We start from the raw sequence: 24,848 nt of genomic DNA, 5'->3' as shown, positions 1-24,848 counted from the left end.
AGGTTCATTCTCAACCTTGGAAATAGTAGTTTGAGAAAACATTTTTGTTTTATGAGCATTTAGCTGTATCACACAGTCTTCATCAGTTTTTCCCTGTTTTCATGAATCTGGATCTGTTGACTGAGCTCAGCACGTCTGCTGTTATGATTTCATCAATAAAGCCTTTAGGACTTCTCACCTTAAGACCTCAGAGATCCTAAGAGACACAACTGAGCAGATTCCATTGACTGAAGAAGATTATTTGATGCAGTCGAAAACCCCAGAAAAAGCATTTGAAAATGACCTTTCTGAGAGTTTGGTTTCTTTTGTTGATATATTATCGTTATTGTTATTAAATTTCTGTATCATGACCCTGAACTCCTGGCTGATTCTCTAAAATATCAGAAACATCCTGCAGAGGCTTTGTCACTATAAAACCTTTTATTCATGTTTTTATTTGTTCTTTAGCAAATAAAGAAAAAACTGTTAACGTCCACATTCATATTTGTCTGTTTGTACAGTCTGTCATCAGCGGTTTGGCTTGGTCCCAGTTGCATTAAACAGTAATTGTCCAGAGAGGATTACATGAGCTGCTAATTACATCTGAAACACGGCTGCAGACAGAATCACATTTTGGCTCTGGAGCTACAGCATGTGAATCTAATCATTCATTACAACGACGCTGTGTGTAATGTTGCAAGATCTTGCAACAAAATGTTGCGACTGTGACTGGTCAGAAAAGTATGTTTGGAACGTGGGGTCAAAATGCAGGACAACTGTGGCGTAATACTTTGTGAGAGAGAAACAGACAAACAGAGAGAGAGAGACTTTGGATGACTCTCTTTTTACCCCTCTGTCCTTGGTTTTGTTGTTTTCATAGTATCATTGACCTTACAGAGTTATAATGGCAGTGTCAGTGTGCTTTGGTAGGGGGTCAGTGCGCTGACAGGCAAACCAACTGCTGAAGGACAAACCGTGTTTATTCTGCTGGTTGTTACAGTAGGTGGTTTGGAGCAGGATAGATCCAAGAAAAACTCTAAAGTTCATCTGTCTGATACACAAATTCAGTATTAACCATGTTATCCAAAGTCTTTTAAAAGTAATCCACAAATCTCTGTGGTAAATAACTGATTAAGAGGACTTCCAACATCTTTCTGCTCATGAATATGAAGTGCATCATTTCCTGTTGGCTAAACAGTCTTCCTCAGAGTCACGCTACTGCAGATTTTTTGTAAAAGCTGCGATGCAGTTGTAACAGGCTGAATAACCATTGTCTTAAATGGAGATTAGATTGTTGCCGCTATTATTTACACTGTACAGGATTGCCTGTATAGTGGTGTAGATTGGTGGAAGTTAAAAGAATAAAACTATAAAAAAAAAAATGGTTTGAAAAGTGAAAAGATTAAATCCGAGCTTTTAAGGCAGTGTGGTTGAAAGGTTCTTTAAACAGACTACGTTTCCTGGAGAAAATAATGATATGATCGAAAGCTTGATGATTGATATGATTGTGATTGAAAGCTACACCTTCTAAATGGACCGTGTTGTGAGACCGTTTTCTCAAATTATGTTTCCAAGTCCAAGAATGAACTTTGGATCTCAGTAGAAGAATGAAGCTTACTGTGCTATTACCTGCTTAATTCATGCCTCATTTAGGTTATCAAGTTAACATTAGAGCCAAATTGCAATCTATTTAAGATTTCAAGTTCATTTAAGGTCATTTCTGATCATTTACATAGCACGCAGTTGGGTTAAACCACAACTTTGCTAAAAACTGCAATCCCCTGCAATATTTAAAGCAAGTTAAAGGAAAAAATAAAGTCTCATGGGACCTGGGTTTAATAGAACAATGCCTCTTCTTCCAGTGTTATTTAAAACTTGTTCACTTGCGGTAGCTCCTGTCTGAACTGTGAAGTGAAACATCAAGTTTGGACGAAGTGTGAGGCAAGCTGTGCCGGCGGGAAGCCTGAAAGTGTACCGTGGTCATTTTTAGAGGACTAACAGTGGTTTACTGGGTTTGTCAGACACACAAGCTCACTGCTGGTTTTGGCCCTGATGCTGCTACAACCAGCGGTCAGTAGGAGCTGACACAGAAACATCTCTCTCTCCCTCACACATCAGCTTTAAGACACACACACACACACACACACACACACAGAGGTTCTGTCCACATATCCAGTGTCTCTATATTAAAACCTGGAAGGACATGACCCTTTAGGAAAACACTGGCCCCTTGGACACACTCACACATACAAACACACACACACTCGAACACACAGTGGACTGTTCGGACTCATATTTCTGAGCGTGCTCATGTCCAATCACTGCCTTTTCTCTACTGACCTGAAAGTAAATACAAGAAGGGGTTACACAAATATACACACACACACACACACACACACACACACACACACACTCACATAGGGGTACCCAGCCAGTGAATGTGTGAAATGTAGCACACTGTTGAACCATTTCCCCCTGTAGAGTAAAAGAGAGAGGAATGAAAAGAAACAAAGAGACGGAAAGCAGAAGTGTGACAAGAGAGAGAGACCACAAACTTTAGAACAACAGAGGTAAAGATTTAAGGTGTGCAACACTCAAACAAGCAAATTATAAAAGGAGTGTGGCTGATATCTTTTATACTTGTACAAAGAGTGACGCTTGACACAAGGTTACAGAAATGCAAATGAAAGACTTTCAGCGGACAGTTGATGTCTTTCTAACCCACATCCTCTGCAGGTCCCGTTCGGCTGCGACAAGAGAACGTGATGTAAAAATGAACATTAATGAGAAGCATATGGCAAAAGATACAGTAGGACAAAAGTATCTTGGTTATAATTTGGTAATTTGGTTCTGTTTGCTGCTTGTTTCAGTTTGCATGAAACTGCACCTTTTTTTTGGTCATATACCTGTTTTTTGTTTTCTTGTTTCTTGTTGTTTCTCTGTTGGTCGGCGCTCAGCACTGATGAACACAAGCAACCAGAGAAAAGAGAACTGACACAGGGTTTGGCAATGTGACAACAACTATACAGCCATTGGAGATTTTTCTGCACTATTCATTCTGTGGCAGTTATCCCTTCAATATTTTGGGCCATTGCGATTGTGGACATGACTGTTTTATAGCAATAGTGGTTTCATATATCAATTTGATATAGCAACCTTGATTTTACTGCTTTACAGCAGTAGCCAAACACAGTCCGGGTATTTTATCCATAAGAAGTTTCTCAAATGATTTTCCAGAAAATGTACTCACAGTGTGCATATCTATGGTACACTGTAAAATTACAATGACCATGATGGAAGATTTTATCCATGTGGCCCATCCCTTGACTGAAGAATAACCAAATGACTATGACTAATGTGTCAACCAGAATTATAGCCAACATTTCCTTAGCTCATTACGCTTTTCAAGTCAAGGTTTGATGTTACATGAATCGCCACAAACTTGCTCATAGTACACAGCACATTACACATAGTTACTCAGACCAGACTGCTCTGCTGTTATTATGCTGCCTTGGGAAGTTCACAGCAGATTTGTCCCTGAATTTAAAGTGTTTTTCCTTACACAACAGACATAAAAAAAAAAAAAATAGGTGATCAAATGTATATTGTGAACAAAGCTGTGTGAAACCTAAATAACTTGATCAAATGTGTCATATCACAATCTTATACTACTCTCCCTCATGTATGCATGACTGTGTTTGTCTGTGTGGACTTATCTGAATTAGCTTGTGTGCATATAGTGAGTGAGTGTGTGTGTGTGTGTGTGTGTGTGTGTGCATGCGTGCGGGAGTGCGTGCGTGCGTGCGTGCGTGCGTGCGTGCGTGTGTATTGGTCGCTGTAGGTACGAGCCAAAGTATCTGGCCGAACATTAGAAGGTGGAACAGGATCAGAAGAAAACATTTTATTTATTGAAAACAGCTGAAGCCGGGAGGGAATGTGTTTTTTGCTCTGTGTGTTCAACTTGAAACAAACAGTGAAACAATAAGTCCACCACCAACCCTGCAACTCGTATAACAGCTGAAGAAAGGTGTAAAACTAACTCTGCTGGCTGACATGTTTTCTGAAGCCTGGATGTCGATCGTGCTGACAGAAATGTGATTTGTAGGTCTCTCACTGAAAAACTCTGCTACAGTTTTAAAAGGTGTCACATCCCAAACTTAGAATTATATATAAGTAAGGCAATGGCTTTTTCAGCAGGAGTCTTGGGTGACAAAGTGGTGCACAAGAGTATGGTGTTAATAATGCTATTGTAAGTCAGACCACACACATTCAGTTTGCTCTCACTGCTCCCTGAACATCTTTGGATGAAAGCTTCTTCTTTGAGTCATGAGCGAAGTGATAATGGAGAAGACAGCTGGTCGTCTGTGCGACATCATGTGTTTATAGTCAGACATTAACTCTGCAGTGACATCAATAGCCTGGTGAAGAAATTTTGCACTTACCTTTGAAACACAGAGGCTCCTGTTTTGGGTATTTTAGGAGGCCCCTCTTTAACAGCTGTGTCTAAATATTATACATCTCACTTCAATGTCCTGAATAGAAAAACTCATCTTATGGCACCTAATCAACTTCAACCAAAAATGTCTAATTACTCACCTTCATGTAAGACAAAACTGGAGCAGCATTTTTGTTACAGTGTAGTCATTTGACTCTCTGGTGCATGAGGTGTATGGAGACATTCAGTCCTTTACTGAAGTCTTTGAAAATCATTGAAAGCCAGCTCCTATTCCATGCCGCTTGCTTTGGTGGAGACAAATTTTAGGCTCTGCTGATTTGATTAAAGAAGTCACCTTTATCAATGTCAATAGCAAACGCAGGTGTTTAAAGTAACTGGTGTTGCACCTATTGAGGGAATCAGATGTTTATACAGCAACCAATCAACATCGATCACTCGAACAAGAACGAAAGTAGAGACTGTCACACTATAAAAATGTGCAAGTAGTAGGTACACAATGTATAGTTATGGAATTAACAGATCAGTAGCTTAAAGTATCCTCACTGGGATATAAAGAAATAAGAACTTAATCCTCAAGAATTATTTTGCTTGACTTGTGTGCTCTTTAGTCCTTAGTACCTCAACTTACATAGTGGCTGGATGGAGAACATGTATCTCTTAGTTTAACTCTTTATATTACCTGATCTATTTGTGTATGTGTAGTTCACAGTGTTAACTTTGCCACATGCTAGTAGAGTTTCTGTAGCTTGATGTTGGCTGTTGATTTCTCTCTCCATCAGTATCACAATATACAGTTTCTATATGTACAGTATATATGTTTTGAATTTGGGAAATACTCTGATACTTTGGATGTATGGCTGCATTGTATGGACAGTGGAAGCGGTCCAACCCCCCTCTGTGAGAGGGTCTGTAGGAGGTCTGCCAAGTAAGGTTTACAGGCTCGCACCAGGCCTGGGGGAGGGTCCGCTAGCTGTTAAGAGTGCTAAACCATGTTCCCCCTTCAGATCAGACCCCGATGCCGCTCGGCTTCAAACGCGCTGCCCTTTCTCAGAACACGCTGTGCATGTGGCAGGAGGGGAGGGATGAAGGGGGAGTCATAGGGAGGGAAGGAGGAGTGAGGTTTGACGGGAATACCAGCACCTCAAGTTACCATTTAGTTAAATAACGCCAGAACACACGCACCCACACATGCACGGACACACCCACACAGGAATTCATATCACACACGCAAGGATACACACAGACACACACATTCAGGGCCTGCACCACTCGGCCTGCCTCCTATTAATACCAGCCCTGAGGATGCAGGTCATGCCTTGTATTTTCATTTCAAATGCGCCTTTTATTCCATCATCCAAATAGTGATGCTTTAAAGACATTTGGCGCTGCATTAAACAGTCTGGGCTTTCTAAAAATCCACACACAGACCCGTATATGTACCAGCATGCATGATAAACATATCCATTTACAATTACAGGCACATTCTCATGCACTTTCTGCGTGTGCTCCAAGGCTGTTTAGTCCATTTTCTTTCTTTCTATAACTACCATCAGGTTCTGGTTGAAGTTTCAGGTTCAAGCCAAGTTAACCGCACACCCCCCATGTATTTTGACAGACCTGATGTTGCACTGTATCAGCCCACCCCACCTCCCTGTTAAAGGGCCCCTCGGATACATTGGTTTCATCTTGAAGTGGTTCCTTGCGTGAAGGTCCAGACAGATGTTTGTATCTTTTCGGTAACCAATGGCAAGACATGCTGACTGAAGGAAACTGATACACCAGCGTGAGAGTCAAAGCAATATGATACTGTAGAGCTTCATTTAGACATACAGTATATAGTATGAAGGTATTCAAAAAAGAATTTGTGCTTTCTAGCATGTCCTCTTTCCCTGAAACGTAATTTTGGGGAAAATTCAAATGTTTTCCCTTTTTAGATGTTTAAGAGAAAAATGTATGATCATGCTTTCTCATTGGCATGAGTCGGGAATAAATCCTTTTAGGATTAAGTGTAGAGGCATGATAGGGCAGTGGTAGCATTAATTTTACGGCTTTCATCACCAGTGATTTGCAGCAGCAACAAGTCTCTGGCGCAGCCACACTAATGGGCAGACATACTGTATCATATTATTTGTCATTTGATTTTCTGGTTTGACAAGAAATGTGATGCTGGTCCATTGCTGAAAAGTTTGAAATGCATGGTGGGGTGTTGAGTGTAGAGTACTGGCAGCAAAGTCGGTTTGAAAGCCAGAGGTGTCACTGCGTGGTGCAGTAATTGTTCTGTCATAATTGTCATACTCATGATGTTACTTCAAGATATACAGTAGCACCTCAGTCTCACATTTTGACCAGATTTTACATGCCACTTCAAGAAATCAAGCCGCCAGTCTCCCTATCGTCAGCCTGCTTTTCTTCCCACTGATCCACCCCATGTTTTCCTGCTTTTACTGTTAAAAAACTGTTCTTCAGGTCTAAATATTTTTGAAATGTTAAAAGTTATAATTCACCACTCCCTAGGCTGTATCAATCTGACTCCAATTTGCAAATTCTTGAACTTACGTTGAACAAACTCCACGGTGTAGGAATGATGGGTGGGTGTAGAAATACTGACTTCAACAAGACAGTTCACTGCTGACAACTAGAAGGAAATATTTTTTTGTCTGATTCTTGGAGTTTGCTGCACCAGGATACTTCATAGAGTATATTATTCATGATCATCTATTAAGAAGTTGTCGATTCACTAACTTTTTGTCTTTCTCTCTACATCACCAGACGACTCCAGCTCAAGAGGTGGAGCAGGGACAGCCAATGGTGACTCGGAACATGCCCCAGAGCTGGCGGGGAAACTGGGTGAGCACCACGAATGTCTCTGGAAATGAGCAGGAAGCCTAGAAGTCATACTGTAGATACCTGAGAGTGTGTAACATTTAAAAAAAAAATGCAGTAGCATATTGTACAATAAACACCTTGCAAACTGTCAGAGGGCAGAAGGTGAGGATATATGCACACACACACACACACACACAGAAATACACACAGACACACATCAGAGTGGTTGTTTGCGTAGATAATTGGCTCTGACAGAGCGGAGAACACTCTGTTTGTATGAGGTGTGATTTGTTGGGACCCCCCCTTTGGTCTCCCCTGGACTCCTGTCATGTAACTTAAGCCTCCTTTCTCTGCTTGCTGTTTTCCTTTTATACAACTCCTTTTCCTCCCCCCTGCTTTCTTTTCTAACACATTCTTTCTCTTTATCTATTTGCCTCTCTGTGCTCACACACAACCAGACGGACACACTCACTGCTTTGGCTGAGGCAGTGTTGAGAACAGCTTTAGCCCTCCATGAAAATTGCAGTCCCATTATTTACAGTTTATTCAGACCCCTTTATTTTTTTCACATTTTGTTAGGTTTATTATGCTAAAAAAAAAAAATCATTTGTTCCTGATCAATCTGCAGTCAGTACCCCGCAGTGACAAAGTGAAAACAAGTTTAGAAATTTCTGCCAATGTATTCAAATGAAAAACTGAAATATCTCATTGACATAAGTTTTCAGACACTTGGCTGCGACTCGGATGTCTTGATCATCCCTGAGATGTGTCTACACCTCCCTTGGGCAAGCCAGAGCTGTCTCCCCCCTCCCCCATTTCCTGTCTCAATGCTAAGCTATGCTAACTGCCTCTTCCCTCCATATATGACGCACTGACATGAGAGTGGTATCAACCCTATCATTTAATTCTCAGAGAAAAGAACATCAAACTGTGTTTAACCCAGTCCGAGGTTTTAATCCTGACCAAAATATTCTCCTTAAAGCAAAGATAAATGTAATCCTCATTCTAACGCTAACACCCTCACAAGTCCTCACCTAAACTACTCAAGTCAGAAGGAGGAAATAATAAGTCTCTCTCTCTCTCTCTCTCTCTCTCTCCCTCTCTCTCTCTCTCTCTCTCAAACACACACACACTCTTTTACTCTCTCTCTCTCTAGCACGCTGTCTGATCAAAGGCGGTCTGTCAGAGGGTCAGTAGTATTTTTACACTGTGAAGTGTGGCGTTGAAGTGGCCCCTGAGACCCAGAACAAGCCTGCCCTTTCGCCCGTTATGACTCTCACCCGATCCCCTCTTCCTTCTCTCTGTCACCGCTGTCTCAGTTTGTCCTCACTACTCTTCTCTCTGTTGTTCTTTCTTTCTACCTCTCCGTGTGCCCTCTCTCTTACCTTTACTTTTATACTTTTTTTTATTGTTTTAACTCGGTGTCCTTCTCTTTGTTCTCAGTTTTTCTGCCATCACTCCAGTTTTATTCATCTGTTTTTAGCAATCTGTCAGTCTTCTCTATGTTTTAACCTTAATATGAACTTCACTCTTTCCCATTCCATCTGTTTTCTCCTGAACTTCTGTTTGATTTGGTTCAGCTTAGACATTATAAATCAATTCATTTCAATTGCACCTTGCTGTATTTTCTTCATTCTCGAGTCTCATCTTTATCCAATCCAGTTCACTTCGGATCAGCAGCACTTTGCTTTGGCTCTTCTCTTATCAGTTAACTTTAGTAGAAACAAGTGCGGTTGAATGTGTGTCATGATAGTCAGACATTGCCAGAACATTAAACTATTAATCATTGTCTCCTGCTTCTCCTCCTCTCTGTTAGATGTATTGACTCAGTCTGGTCACAGTTCAGCTGTAGTCCAGTAGCTTTTCTCAGACTCATGGGGGACGAAGGCGAGACTTAAAAGCCTTTCGGCTATGTTTTTTTTGCCATCCTGCCCAGCTTCGGGTCGGACGGCAGAGAGCTATATTCCGCTGAGTAATGCAGCCGTAGTGAAATCTCCGGATTTGAGCGCGCAAACCCGTCACATAACTCTCCCCCCTGTTTGTTTACCCAGAGCTAGAATAATAACTGTGTCCAAAGAAAGAGACGCAACTGCAGTAGTTTCAGGGTGATTTATCGCCCAGTTGATGGCTATCTGCTGTGGCTAGAACATGAGGGCTGTAAAATCAAGCGCTCCTGTGAATGATTTCCTCTCCTCCCTCTCTGCTGGATAGTTGTTGTTTTTTTTCTTTTTTCCTCTTTGATCTGTTTTAACTGCTCGTTGATTGTTGCGTTTTTTTTTTTATAAAGAGGGATATGTGTGTATGAATAGATGCATGGGGTTAGTGTCTGACCATTTTATTTATTCGTAAGGAGGAATATGTATCTTTGAATGGCCAGATGGGGTTGCAGTCATGCATCTGTATGGAAAGGGGTGGTTGTTTGAATTGGTGTATGATGTTAACTGGCCATTTTATGTTTTGAAAGAAAGGATTTGCTTGGGTGAAAAGGGTGTTTTGGGCGAGTTGCCAGTCACTGTCTGGCTTTTTATGACTTGTGCACAAATATGCATTCAGGACCGGATATTTACAGTGATGTTACAAAGCTGTCCAGCAGGTTTCATGAGTTTTACAGTGAGCTCTCATGGAGGCATGATTTTAAGTTAAATATGTGGCTTTTTTTTTTTTTAAGAGCAGCAGAGGCAAGAGGTGCTGGATCAGTGGAAAATCATGAATCTGGTGTGTGTCTGTTTGTGTACATGCACACTTTTCTGTGTGTGTGTGTGTGTGTGTGTGTGTGTGTGTGTGTGTGTGTGTGTGCATGTGTGTGTTCGAGGTCATGTGAGTAAGTCTTTTGTGTCAGAGAGAAGAGGAAGTGATTAAAACATTTTTCTTAAACAAAACAATTATGGTTTATTACAGCAAATTAGGTTGTATATACCAAGAGGCACGCTGCCATATGTTGTTACAGCACAACATGGAATTCCTGGCACTGCCTGCGAGGATGACCTCAGCCTGTCTGACGCTCCTTAAACTGCAAATCTAAGCCTTGTATTCAGTCCTGAAATTCAATTAGTCTTAAAAAATTCTGAGCAGACTGAGGTTATTCAGTTTGTTCCTAATTCCATTTTTCTTGTTTACAAACTTCGTGGAAACAGGACAATATGTTGTAACAAGGCAAAACAGAAGCCTTTTATATACTTGTGTGTAGATGCAGATTGTTATTAACTTCAAAGGAATGGATTTCATGGTGCATAATTGAAGGTTATGCACCAATGCTGAATATTCGTGGGGCAGAAAATTTATTTGTAATCACATTAGTTGCCTCAGATGTCTGCATGCACAAACAAGTGCTCAGCCGATAAAACGTCAAGATTTAGAAGCAAGGAAACAACAATGCGCACTTCATCAAGCCAAGCAAACGGACGAGTAGTATCAGTGTGACTGTAGAGTTCAACAGCTCCTTGTTCCTTTTGGAGACTTCACAGTCCTTCATCCTGACACCTTGAATTATCTGAAAACAAATAAAAAACAAATTAAACAAATAAAGTTTTTATTTCTCTAATAGCAAACATTGAGTCTGTGAAGTAGAAGACTAATATAACCTGGAACACAGGAGGCTTGAAACATTTCTGACCCCTCCCTCTGTGTCACAGCCTCTGCAGATAATGTGGCTTTGATCGCTTGTTAGGGCTAATAAAAGTGTCAAATAAGAATGTGATGAATTCCATGATCTGTTCTCCTTTCACTGGTCTGAAGAACAGAACAGTGCTTGTAAATATAAAACTGCTCTTTAAACCATTTATCTCGACTAATCACTTCTTCTGTTCTCTCCTTTTATGCCTTTCTTTTTTCCACATCTATAGCTGGCCGAGGAGCAGAAAGTTATTTATGTCTTTAAATCAATATTTTGTTGTTGAAGTTGTAATTTTACATTAAGCTCCAATAATCTACAAGTAGCTAATAACAGTACAATTTATTTTCCAATAATAAATCTATGCCTAATTAAAGTTTTAATTCCCCCCCCCCCTCCTCTCTTTCCACTTGCAGTACGTCCACGTTTTACCCAGCCGGCAAAGATGAGGAAGCGCGTCATTGCTCGCCCGGTGGGCAGCTCAGTGCGCCTGAAGTGCACAGCGAGTGGTAACCCTCGCCCCGACATCGTGTGGCTGAAGGACAGTCGGCCGCTGGTGGACGAGGACGGTGGAGCTGGAGCAGGAGGAGGTGGAGGAGACGGGAAGAAGAAGAAGTGGACTCTAAGTCTGAAGAACCTGACGCCGGAGCACAGCGGGAAGTACACCTGCCACGTCTCCAACAGAGCAGGAGAGATCAATGCCACCTACAAAGTGGAAGTCATACGTGAGTCAGCATGATTTATAGTCCATACATATATATATATACTGGCTGCTTCCCAAAACAGCAACAACTGTGTATTTGCATTGCCAAAAGGTGATGGCATGAAACCTTTTTCAGCATTGATAAAGGTTGGTTGAAACTTAATGCTAGGAGAAATCCAGTTGATGTCCAGTCCCAGATTCACAGAGACTTTCCATACTGGGATCAAAAGAGAAGTAATCTTATTGTAAGCAGGGCAAGGAAATAATTAATTGCAAGTAATTTTCTTACTGTATTTACATACATTGATTAAACAATCCCAACTCAAGGTCCACTTGCAAGTATTTTTGTAGATTTCAACCATACTGTATCACACAGTCTTCATCAGCAGATGGAGTAATTCCTTATGATTACATACTGTAGGTCCTTTTGTGTACGTTCCAAAATCTGTTTCTTTCTTTATTTGCTTGTGTGAATTTTTGATGAAGCTCTGTACTCAAATATTTTTGGAAAAGGGAGGGAGTTTTGCTGTTATGATACCATGTGTTATTTATGTATTTATTTACCATGTAGTATTTATGCTGAAAGGGTTTTTTAAATGTTGCCATCTACAACATGAGATCAACCCAAAGATAATCAGTTAACAATGATGTAAAACAAAGAAATCCTCACATTCACTGTAAGCTGCTTGAATGTCTGAGGGTTTCGTGGTTTGACTGCATGTGGTCATTTCATGTCCTGACACATCTGAAAGTACATTTTTAGAGTTGTGGTGTGTGAGTTGTTGAGTGTTGCTGCTGGTATATGATATACATATACATATGCCTCTCACCCAAACAATAACATACATTATGCTGTACACAGTATGTATATTATTGTTTGACTGAGAGGCCTGTCTGAATAAATGGCAGGGTTGGAAATGGGTTTCGTTTCCATTCTGACTCACAATACAGAGATTATGTAGAATGTCTACGATCATATGATCATGAGCACCATAATTAACTTTTCAGACGTTGAAATGATTTGTTGGCAAAGTAATCAGTCTTTGCTTTCATAAGGAATCACTCATTGTGCTTGGAAAGTAGCTGAGTATAGATTTCCATGTTTGAAGAGAAAAGCACATGAAGACAACGGTCAGTCATCAGCAGATTTCTCTTACAGCGTCTAATGCTACAAACCTGCAGTTACAAATAGTAATTGAAGATAATTTGGAAATCACGATTGTGTTATTCTGATTGAATTTGACATTTAGACAGTATCAGAGATTATGTTACATAACACGTTTTAAAATTAGATCCACAAACGTGACCACAGCGAGAGTGTCAACCAAAATTTTAAACTGTAATCATAAATGAATCGCTGTTTGTCATTAATTTCATACAAGTATTTCAGTTATTGTTGTTGTTTGTAAAGCACAGCTACAGCCCAGATGCACCAGTGTGCTAGCACTTGAGTTGCACCAAGAATAGAAGTTTAAAATAGCTTTTAAAAGCCTCCTTTCACTTCAGTGGCATTTATTGATCACCACCAGTCTTGTCAGTCAAACATCAGTCAAGCGAGCGAGGAATGCTCAGCGGGCTCTTCAGAGTGGAAGGTGAGCCGAGCAGCTCCAGCTTTAGTGTAAAAAGGGTCTAGTTTTACTGTTGAGAGCTCAACGTGTGTTCTGATGAGTTGTGGGTGTTTTTTGATGAAGTACGTTGTGTTGGAAAGCTGCAAGAAGCTGTTTGAACGCTGGGTGATTTAATGTTGAGCCGTTTGGTGGAGAGTTGGTGTTGAATTTGTGTGCGCGCACTGAACTGGATGTTACTGAGTGTTATTGCTCTGTTGAGAGGCTCAGACCAGCGCTCTCGCCTCTCGCTTTACACGCCACATCTGCGCTACATTAAGCTACAGCTGTAGTCTTTCCTGAAAGACATTTACGCGCTCACACATGTGCGCGCACACACTCACACAAACACACACTGTCAGAGTGGAAGTAAATCAAGCTGCTGCTCGCTCATGTTAAACGTGACAGTTTCTCGATCGGTAGAGATCGACTCAGCTGTCAGTCATTCACAGCTGCTAAAGAAAAGTCGAGATAAGGGACAAAAAAAACTGGAAAATTCTGACATATAAAATCCATAAACCGAGATTACTTGAGTATAGTACAACAGGAACATGATTCTTAAACATGTTGAATTATATGATGGTTAAAGATGTGATTTAAATAATTTGGAGATTAGGTACATTAAATACAGGTTATCCTGGCACCATTTGGCATCCCTCTATAGCATTTACTTACCACCTAAAATAAAAATCAATGCCCAAAGATGTCACACAACCTTTTTTTCATGTTATCTGAATGAGTTCTAGTGTTGTTTGCATTGTGGGTAGCCAATAGCCGCGCTTACCACAACAACAAAGCTAGCACTGCAAGGTGTTTCTTAGGGTCTTAAACCTGTAACTTTTCACCATCACCCTATGAGCCTCCCTGAAAGTCATTGACAGTTTAGAAACCACAATCTTTTGCAACACTGACAAAACTGAGGATGTTTTTTAAATTCTGCTGAGTTTTGAAATAGCTGATGTCAAACAAGGGGGAAAAAAATCGAACACATGTTCTCAGATTATGTTCCAGTGAGATTGCATTACCAGATACTAAAAAGGAGACTATTGAATGTCTCTGGCAGGTGTGTTTATTCTGCTGTATAAACTCAGAAAGAAAAGGCGGGAACTGAAGATAAGGGATCTGTTTGTGTATCTGCAGCAGACAGGGAGGATGTGGTGGTGAATACAGCAGATACTGTGCAAATAATGCTTTCAAACCATGTTATTTTTCTCAGCGCTGGTGCTCCTTCCTCACTGTGCTTTTCCCCTGATTTAATTCTGATGACAGCTACATTCAACAAGTTTCCAAAATACAACAATCGAACCATCTTCTTCTGTTAACAGTTTGACAACTGAAATATAATATAATATTTATATTAACACATTAATCTAATACTTTCTTCCTGCAGAGCGTACCAACTCCAAACCCATCCTGACTGGTACTCACCCTGTCAACACCACCGTGGACTACGGAGGAACCACGTCTTTCCAGTGTAAAGTCCGTAGTGACGTCAAGCCGGTTATCCAGTGGCTTAAAAGAGTCGAACCTGGTGATGAGAACAAATTTAACTCCACCATAGAGGTACAAGCGCATGTCCTGCCAAAAACACAGTTGTCTGGTTAACCAGTAATGTTTGACTGAACTGATCTACAAACTTGTATTTTGTATGATTTCATTCAAAGGTCGGAGACCATCGCTTTGTGGTGCTGCCGACAGGAGAGGTGTGGTCACGTCCTGATGGGTCTTACCTCAACAAGCTGCTGATAACCAGAGCCAAGGAGGAGGACGCTGGCATGTACATCTGCCTGGGAGCCAATACTATGGGCTACAGCTTCAGGAGCGCCTACCTGACTGTCCTACCAGGTCAGAGGAAGATAGAGAGAGAAAATAACAGAGAGAGAGAAATGTTTATCATCATGTGTGTTTATCTCTCTGGTTTAAAATACTAAAGAGTGAGATACATGAGCAGCGGGTTTGAAAAAAGGCGGTAAACCTAAACAGCTGTTTTTAGCCATTGTTACTAATGTAAATGGTGCATCAATCTATCTGTTTGGCTGGTATATGTTAGCTGGCACTGGTTTAACAAAGCATACACCTCTGTATTAATTCAAAACCATTTTGATAATCAATTAATCGTTTTAGTCATTTCCAGTCTATCTGCTGGTATATGATGATAAACTGAACTCCCCAAACAAACCAACAAAGCTCCTTTTGTTACATCACCATAGCAATCAACACAACATCTATAGGAGTGTGTTACGTTAAAATCTAGACAGATGATTGATATTTTCAGCTCTTTGTCCTTCCATTCATTTCCACCCCTCTCATTCTTTCACAGATCTGAAGCCCCCAATCAACTCCGTACCCACAGCAACGTCCCCGAGCCTGCCCTGGCCTGTCATTATTGGAATCCCAGCAGGTGTCGCCTTCATTTTAGGCACCGCCCTCCTCTGGTTCTGCCAATCAAAACGCACCTGCTCTTCTTCTTCCCCTTCTTCCTCCTCCGCTCTGCCTGCTGCCGCTCAACGTCTACCTGCGGCCAACCGTGACCGAGCCTGCCCAACGCTGCCTCCTCAACCGGCCAATGGGGATAAAGATTGTCTTTCATATGAGGACTACGTTGCCCATCAGCAGCTGCTCCTGGCTCAAGGAGGCGCTGCGTTGGCTCCGAAGGTCTACCCGAAGATCTACACGGATATTCACACGCACACACATTCGCACGTGGACGGGAAAGTGCACCAGCACCAGCACATTCACTACCAGTGTTAGCGGCGAGGCTAGCAGCGAGCTCTGGTGTTTTCACATTCAGCTCTTACATGAGCATGTTCCTGTGCATGCAGACTCAGTCACAACAGTCTGACATACAAAGCAAAGAACAAGGAAAGCCACATGCAAGAGACCGTGCAGATTCTGACACAGAAAAAGAAACATGGGATCATGCAATCCTTCCTCATTTTGCTGCAGCATATGTTGTGTGCAAATGGACTTACTCAAGACACAAACAATGAAGAATGTAAAGAGAGAAAAACAAAGATCTTTATTTTTAGCCAACCGGGGAGCCAATCCACTGCAATCTATGAGAGAAAAATCACAAAATGTTTTATTTCCTCTGTAAATGTATAAATCTCTCCCTTCTTGCTCAAAGGCCTTATTTGAAGCAACAATGAACTCACAGCTTCAAGGTAACTTTACAGCAACCCACCAATTTATCTGCCTCTGTTCTTTTTGTACTTTGGATAAAACCACAACCTCCTCAGTAACAGTTCAAATACAGCTCGCTTACACTGCAAAGCTCCAAATATAGCTAGTCATGTATATAGTGGAATATGATTATATGGCATTTAGCATGCTACTTCATCCTGGGTAATCTATAAAGAACAATATAGCATGTGTGTAATGTAATAGCTTAATTTCAGAGTATATCTCAGGCGTCAGCCCAACTGAGCCATAAGAACCACAACTCAAGACAAACGCCACTGTATCCACACCCTCGGTAAAGATGAGGGCTGCTGGTTTTCACTTCTGCTGGGCCGACAGCTGTTCTGATAAATGTCCAGCTGCTATCTGGGTGCTGTGTGAAGAAAAAAAAAAAGAGCTGATGTCAACCTCTTTTAGTAGATTAATTTTAGCAGCAGCTACAATGTGATTTCTGCTACAACCAAGGACCCCCCCCCCCAGACTGCGGTTTCAAAGGTAATCATTAGATTTCATGTACTGACTGTTTACTTCCCAGATAATGGTGGCATTTCCTGTTTGTAATGTCTCCTTTTCAGCTTTGTTTGATGCATGCTGACTTCACAAGTGAGAGGGATGAAGGATATCGGTGCTCGTCATGTCATGTTCAACCTCTTTTAGCGAACAGCACAAAGGGATCAACAACAATGCCTCAGTGTGAAATGGTGCCTTCCGAGAATTGTTTCCAGATTTCATGGATCACTCTGGGAACTTCGTATATATCGCAGGTTCTTGTTAATCTGTTTTAAGGGGCTTAAAAGAGAGAGACTTCAACTTTGCAACTCAAGAATCAGACTGAAAACCCTCAGCTCCTCTTCTGGAGACATGTCTCTTGTTTTAATCTAAAGAAGTAAAGTCTTGGATAATGGGCTGCCCTCTCATCTGCAGCACCGTCTATCACCCTGATAAAGAAAACTGAAAATGTTGCAATCAACACCTTAAAGATACTTTAAAGGTAAAATATTGGTATACAGCTTGTAACTGAATGTCAGTATTGCAATTGTTAAATTTAGAGCCATATATTGTGCAGAGAGCCTTTCATGTAGATGGATGTTAATCTAAAAGTATACAAACTTGTCTTGTTGCTCTACAATGGCAATGAGTTACAATAGTACAGTCAAGTAAGTATCTGTCATGTTTGAGTTTACATGAATTTTATCAACCAGCCTTAAGAGATTTTTAAATAATGAGGTCTGACAAATGTGTTTTAACTGGATTTACATGTGAATTTTATGCCATTTCTCACTATTTGAGTACAATTTGATCCCCAAGGTTTCAATGTTAACCCCATGTTAAAGCCCCGACACACCTACACTGCCACAGGTGGTGTCACTTATTTTAACTATCTAGACCTCTCCACAGGACGAGGTGCACATGAACAGACTCAGCTCGACTGATGTTTCCCTCACTCTTCTTTAAATGTTGATGCACTTTTCAGCGTGGGAAACGCAGATGCTTCATCATTCTCTTTAATACAATGAATTTGGTGAACTTAGGTAATGCAGTCCTAATGCAGTTCCTCCTGACTTCATCTTGAGCAGAGGGCTGATCAGCTAAACTGAAAACATCTGTGTGTTTGCACAGGGTCTGTTTGTCAGTGAGGTCATCAGCAGGTGTAAGGACTAAAGCAATTAGTACACAATATAACAATCCAAGGCTAAGACGTTTTGCTAGTCAGTGTCTGCTCAAGCAGGAGAGAGGAGATGGTGTATTTTAGACCCAAGGCAACAGGAGAAAGGTGTTAAAACGATTCAAGCCCAAGAACTTGTTTTTTTGTTTTTTTTCTTTACAAGCAGTAAAATCCTAAATCTAAAGATTACTTTTAAAACTGCAGCTGCAAAAGCATCAAAATCCCCTGTAAAAGTAGTAGGAGTAGAGTTTTACTTTTTCACAGTACAGCGGTTTGCTGGGGTTTCTTCTTGGAGGTGTTTAAAGAGACTCTGTTCACCATGTTCTCTAGTTTGGATGACTTTTACTCTCAGCATATCGTTGCATTATTGGTCTCAGTGCCCCTGGAGGTTGTTGGGAAGTTTCTTCTGAACCAGCCCATGATGAACTCGTTTAGACTGACCAGAACCTCCATGAAAATAAAAACCAGCCGCAACAAACCTTCTCAGTACGCAGCCATTTGTAACAGACTTGCTCTTTCTCAGGTGTCCATCTTGTTGTTGCTGTGTGTGCTCATGACTCTGACCACTAAAGAAAAACTGTAAAATGATATCCTCAGATAAGATTTAGGTTTCAGCTGTTTTACATCACAGCTCTCTCTGAAAGCCACACTCGGCCATGTGCATGCTTGAAGAAGTGGGGTGACTCTGTCCAGAGATGTTTAAACATGAAATAAAATGTGGGGGAAATGTATAATTGTACTGTATATATGTGAAATATGAAAGAAAGTGTTGGCTGGTCATGTAGTTGATTGTATTTGTACTGTATTTAGTTACCGTTTCCCTCAGTAGGTTTCTCTTCAGGACATCTAAAACACAACGGTGAGAACTTTACAAGTGTGTTTAAACAACCGTGTGACAGGAAGTGATATATTGAGATCACCTGGTGAACTCAGTTACACATGTGGTCGTTATTCAGCATATATTTTTGCACATTACTCTTTAAGCTCAAGTTGGAAAATGTACAAATATATTGATATGGATAAATCATATATGCCCTTTTATTTTTTATAATACTCACTGGTTCGCTGTCTAAATCGCCTCAAGAAAATTGATTTGATACCTGTGAAGTTCTCTGTCTGTTGTTACTCACAGATTTTGCAAATATACAAAATATAGCCTACAGATAATTATCTGTAAGGCTGCGCAAAAATCTGTTCTGATGCTTAAATGCGAATTAAAAGCATACAAGTCACAGCAAGCCTCTCACCATATTGTCCTCATAATTCATCCTTCCAGCAGGTTCCCCCTCTTCTCCTGTATAAACCCACTAAAGTAAAGCATATGACAGCAAAGACAAAGTGTATTGTGCTGTCTAAGTGATTATTGTACAGCTCCAAAGGGAAACACATTTACAGTATATGCCTCTATAGCAACAGCTTTAATTGAACATAGCATTTGAAATACTGAATTTGTTCTCTCCTTTTCGAGATGTTTTTCTTGTCCTCCCCTTTTTTTTTCTTTTGAAATGTCTCCTGACAAAGTCACCCTGAACATCAGCTGGAGTTATTGGTGTTATTTCACTTTGAAGTTTTTCCTCTCTGTCCAACAGCAAGATTTTCTCCAGCCACTGCTATATTTTTTTTTTTTCTCACATGTAAGTTTTATGTGTCAAAGCTAATGGACTGCCAACAGACAGACTGTATATATGTGCACTTACCACTAGGATGTACATGAAATGAAATTAGTGTTAGGTATTTTAGTGAGGATGCTTTGGACCATACCGTAACTCTGGCAACACATTGACCCACAAAACAAAACAATGAACGTGTGCTTCTAATTTATTTTCTTTTAAACGTGTTTGTTATTTTCATATAATTGGGCATTATACTGCATGAGTGGATTTTGTGTTATAGTCATAATGTAAGCTATGTGGCAAACACCATGTTCATGTCATTGTAAGATACTGTATTTATACATGCTGATGGAATATACGAAATTTTATCGATAATCTTTGTATCGACAATCTTGTACAGTCTATTATCACTTAGGATAAAAAATGTGTTTTCTCTCATTGTAATCACGTTATTGGTGCCATTAAAAAAAGTCAAATCTCTGTGATACTGTCTTTGTTCTTAAAGGCTGCACTCAAATGTTTGGTTTTTATTTTTTTCGATGTCCCAGATCTGTCTGTCTCACTGCTTCAATTCTCCATCACATGGACACAGACAGGGATTCCAGTCCCATCTGATACAAACCCTCACAGCACCATGGGACTGTCTTTAAGTGAATGTCTTTCTCTAAATAGTTGTAGCCCTTCAATTGTGACGGCTGCAGCCTGCGTTTCATCTGTCAACATGTCTGTCTGCAGAGATGACAGACGGACAAGCGTTGCGTGCAGACGGAGGGTGTGAAGGCCCAGAGTCTCTCTGCCTCTCTGACTCATTTTAGGAAAGGAAGATGATGAAAGAAAACGCTGTTGAAAGGATGGGGCACTACAATAGGGTGGAGGGATGGCAACAGGGCAGGACATGAGAACAGAATAAGATGACACACAAATAAAAGTAGTCATTTCCTCGCTCTTCAGTGCGTTCTTCTCTTTGGATGAAACCCTCTCTGCCATGGTGTTTGTCTGCTTGACTGTGAAGCATTGCTGGACTTTGCATTGATGAAGCTGAGTATCTGCAGGTTTCCCTCCAGCGTTGGTCTGTATGGAACCCATCATCCAGCACAGCCTTACTTTGGATTGAGCAATTTGGCTTTCCAGCAAGATATTTTAACTCAGTATGAACTGAGGAAAACACGCTATAAAACATTACCATTTTATTACCCTATCTAGTTGATATGTCTAATGTGTTGGCAAACAGCTGTCTAGTTACTCATCCAGCAGACACAGGGGAACATTAACGTTGGTTTGGGGTTGTGTTTCTGGCCACCTGGTCTAAGTTTAATATCCAAGCTTTAGCTCTGTTTTGGTTCACCAACTCCTGAGCAAAAATATCTGACTCTGCTAAATGCTTCTCTATAGACACTGACTGCTTGGTACTGAGCGGGATGTGTAGAGTGTTTTCACTGATAACATCTGTCTGCTGCAGCTGGAAACAGGGTTAATGAGAGACTGAACCACAACTTTAATATTTCAGGCATCAGAACCAAAACAATGAGCTGAATGAGCTCACTATGAGTTTTTCATTATATGTAGCCATTTGATCCATATGTTGATACAGAAAAATATATTGATAAGTTGAGCTTTAATAGCAGTCACTTCATACACATTGCATACACATCACATATGTTGTAGCTGAGGGCCCCCCCAGACCCCTCGTGCTCAGTGGGACTGTTTGGTAATACATCCATCCTGCCCAGATGTTTTACCTAAGACTTATCAGACTCCAGGTGTTGAGACCAATAAAGGTCCCGCGAGGCAGCTGTAAGTTCAGTAACAATTACTGATATTTATGAATAAATAACAGAGGGTACTACGCAGGCATTTATGCACATGACAGTGCCAATTTGACTTTGCAGGAATCAATAGTTCAGCAGTAAAATTAATGGATTAAACATCACTTTTCAGAACTAACAAAGAGCAGATGAAACAATAAATAAAAAGCAAGTCAGTGAAAATAAAGTCCGTCAGAAGGAGTTATAGAAGAAGTGAAAGCAAAAGAAAATCTTCTCATGTTCTGTATTTGCTTTACTTCCCGTTGTCTCTGCAGATTTCATTTAAATTAGATCAGACATCACATATTGAATGGACAGAGATTGACCCATGTATAATTCCCCCTCATGTATTGGATGCTTTGACCAAAAATAGGATCTTTAATACAGATATACAGTTTCATAACTTTCTGGATTGGAAGGTCAGAAATTGAGCGAAGCGGTCGAGGGGATATTGGACGTGCAACGGAACGGAAAAGAAGTTTGAGAAAAAAGAGAAGGAAAAAAGAACAATGAAAATATACAGAGAGGGGAAAATACCTCACAGGAATTTGTGGTTTTGAAATTTTTGCAAAGTCAACAGTTACTCATGAGTGTATGACCTAACCCAGGGATTTACAAATCCAGGGAACCTGTGGATTTTCATGCATCTGGAAAGCTTCACTGGTGATAAATAAATAGCAGAGCAAGTGATACGAAAGATTTAAAGCTGTGAAAGATATATTACACTCTACATTTTTGTTAAGTGTGTGATTTAAGGAGGAAAAAAGACTTGATAGAAGATACTATACAAGGCAAACACTGTGTATGACTTTCATGGCTTGTTTCCATCCTTGACATTCAACTCTCATTTTTTTCTTATCTCAGAGATTAGCCTTTTCCTGCTTTTCTTCTTCTTTTTTTTTTTTGGTGTGTGTGTTACTGGCTATCTCCTGTGAATTTGATTGACTTGAGGAGTTAGGGGGGAGGAGGATGACGGGGAGGACAGATGGAGGAGGAAGAGATGAAGAAAAGCAGGGAGGAGGAGGATGACACAAAGCTGAGCTGCTGACAGATGTGTTGAGCTCACTGCTGCTCTGCGCTGATGAGAGGAGATGAGAAAATGGAGAGGAGATCAGTGGAGAGCGTGGAAGTGTGGAAGGAGAGGGGAAAGAAATGTGCAGAGCAGGAAGGGAGGAGAGAACGTCAGCGAGGCCTGATTCCTCCGATTTGTCACTTTTCCACACAATTCCTAAAACAAAATTCATTGGTTTTTCAATGATAATTCTGAAGTTCTCTTTGTTTTCTTGGCATCTTAAAAAGAGTGATCTATACTTCCTGAAAAGCAAAATATTGAATGTTGGTGTATGATTCTGGTGCAACCCACAGACAGTACATTATGTACTATGTATTTTTATTTAACCTTTGTTTAACCAGGTACAGGTCTCACTGAGATTAAGGTTTTTTTTCCAAGAGAGGTCAGGCAAGGAAGTGAACATACAAAAAATATCACTCCAAGGAACCTGTTACACACAGGAGTGGAGATTATCCTGTTAAAACACGTGCAGGTATCAAGTCTGAAGAGATTAGAAACAAAAACATATATATTGAGCTTCAAATGTGTTAATGATGGAAACCCTCTTACTTTAGCTCATCACATCCTCAGTATAAAAAGGCTCAGGTCAAATCTGCCAGACTGATATGTTTCTCAGGAGAGCCATGTAAAAGACAGATGCTTCTTATTTATATAGTGAACGTAATGGAAGTTTAAAAGGGAATGGACAAGAATTAATAATAAGTAATATTTAACCACAAAAGCTCAGCTGAATACAGTAATAATCAAGAAAGGTTTTCAAAGTTTATGTGGTTGGCTTCAAATATTCCTAAAGCTCTTAGCATCTTTACAAGATTTCTATATAAATGATGTGAAAAGTAAAACATAATCATACTGAAGCATTTGCAAATATCTCAAAACAACAAAATAATTTTGTTCTTTCTTTAAAGTTTAATTCACTCAACAAAATCTGTTTAAAATTCTGTAGTTTTGCCTCGATGTAACATGTGGCTGTCATTATTAATAATTAAATAAACATTTAATACACGCATACTTAATGTTGTTTTGCAGAGAGATGCCTAATGGGCGATGCATAAAAAGAAAGAAAAAAAGTCTTTGGCAGTGTTGCATTTTGAGTGAAACTTTGAAACTTGTGAAACTTTTTTTGTGAATGAAAGCTTTTAGCCTCTCAGATCTTGTGGTTTTGCAGGTCTCTCAGTAACACACAGTATGTAACACTGTGTGACGGGCTGAGCAGAGGAGTGTGAAGATACTGAAGACATTCCTGAGCTGCTGAGATGCACAAAACGTTTCAGGAAATCTTACTAGTTTCGTATAGCAACATAAAACTTTTTTACACTTGTTTCGTTGAAGCTACAATTTTAGCAGAGGAATATCACAGATAGAGCAACATTTTAAACACGGCACCATTTACAACCAACAGATACCGAAGACACAGGAGGCTAGAAGTTAAGATTTTGAATGCAGCTGCTCCGACCAGTGATTATACATGTACCACAACTTCTTTTTGAGTAATTAAGTCATCACAATTATCTGTGAACATCTTGTCCATTGCCTGGGCAAATGTTTAGTCCTTTAGACCTTGCGGTCTTGCAGGACCTTTTGCCCGCTCGCGGAGGGGTCTGGTGTGCGGTTGGCTGGTTAAGAGGGTGTGAACCTGTGGAGGAGATTCCTGGAAGCTTGAGTCAACAGCAGCTGTGGTTGGTGATGAGGAGAAGCTGTCCAAAGAGCTTTTTACCGGCAACTGCCTTTTCACTGTGAAAGGAGCGCTCAGGTGAATGGAGTCAGTGACCATGAAGAGGCTCACACACACAGTCACACACAGACACACACACACCTGGGAAAAAACACACACACACATATCTAGTCATAGAAATCCAAAAGATACCTATGCATACACACTCTCACCTGGAAAATAGGCTGACACTGTTTCATGATGTGCATATGTGCACACACACAAAAGCGCAGATGCATCTCTCACACACATATACACACACACACACACACACACACACACACAGTTGGGAACAACACAAACACCTGGTTGGCATTGAAGCGCTGTTCTGTTTGCATACCTCTCCCTCTCTCCGCTCATCCTCCACACAGCCACAAAGCTGCCATTAAAACTAGGAAAACAAAAACACAAAAAAGAGGCTAAAAGGGGGCAGCAGACGGCTTCCATCTTTCTTCCACCCGTCCCTCCCTCACTCCCTTCCTCCTTTTCTCCATCCCTCTGTACCAAATGTTTACCTCCCCCCGTGAAAAGAGAGGGATGTGGACATACAGGGTGAGAAAAGAAAGAAATCTGGCAGATGGGAAGGGAGCCAAGGCCTTTAAAGTCTGCCACAGAGCCGT

General features: G+C 40.6%; 1 protein-coding gene across 1 annotated transcript in view; it reads left to right on the top strand.

The window, feature by feature from the left end:
• The window catches only part of LOC111232634 (fibroblast growth factor receptor-like 1), a 69,097-nt gene extending 49,513 nt beyond the window's left edge, over positions 1-19,584 (top strand). The window contains exons 4-8 of the mRNA XM_022760237.1: positions 7,205-7,282; positions 11,288-11,596; positions 14,569-14,741; positions 14,843-15,023; positions 15,499-19,584. Of these exons, the coding sequence (XP_022615958.1) occupies positions 7,205-7,282; positions 11,288-11,596; positions 14,569-14,741; positions 14,843-15,023; positions 15,499-15,929 (1,172 nt within the window). The 3' untranslated portion in view covers positions 15,930-19,584. The remainder of the gene's footprint in view (positions 1-7,204; positions 7,283-11,287; positions 11,597-14,568; positions 14,742-14,842; positions 15,024-15,498) is intronic.
• Positions 19,585-24,848: the final 5,264 nt, after the last annotated feature.

This window comes from Seriola dumerili, unplaced genomic scaffold (genome assembly GCF_002260705.1).
Source record: "Seriola dumerili isolate Sdu_G_001 unplaced genomic scaffold, Sdu_1.0 BDQW01000331.1, whole genome shotgun sequence".
Taxonomy (NCBI): domain Eukaryota; kingdom Metazoa; phylum Chordata; class Actinopteri; order Carangiformes; family Carangidae; genus Seriola; species Seriola dumerili.
This window is presented reverse-complemented; position numbering and strand designations above follow the sequence as displayed.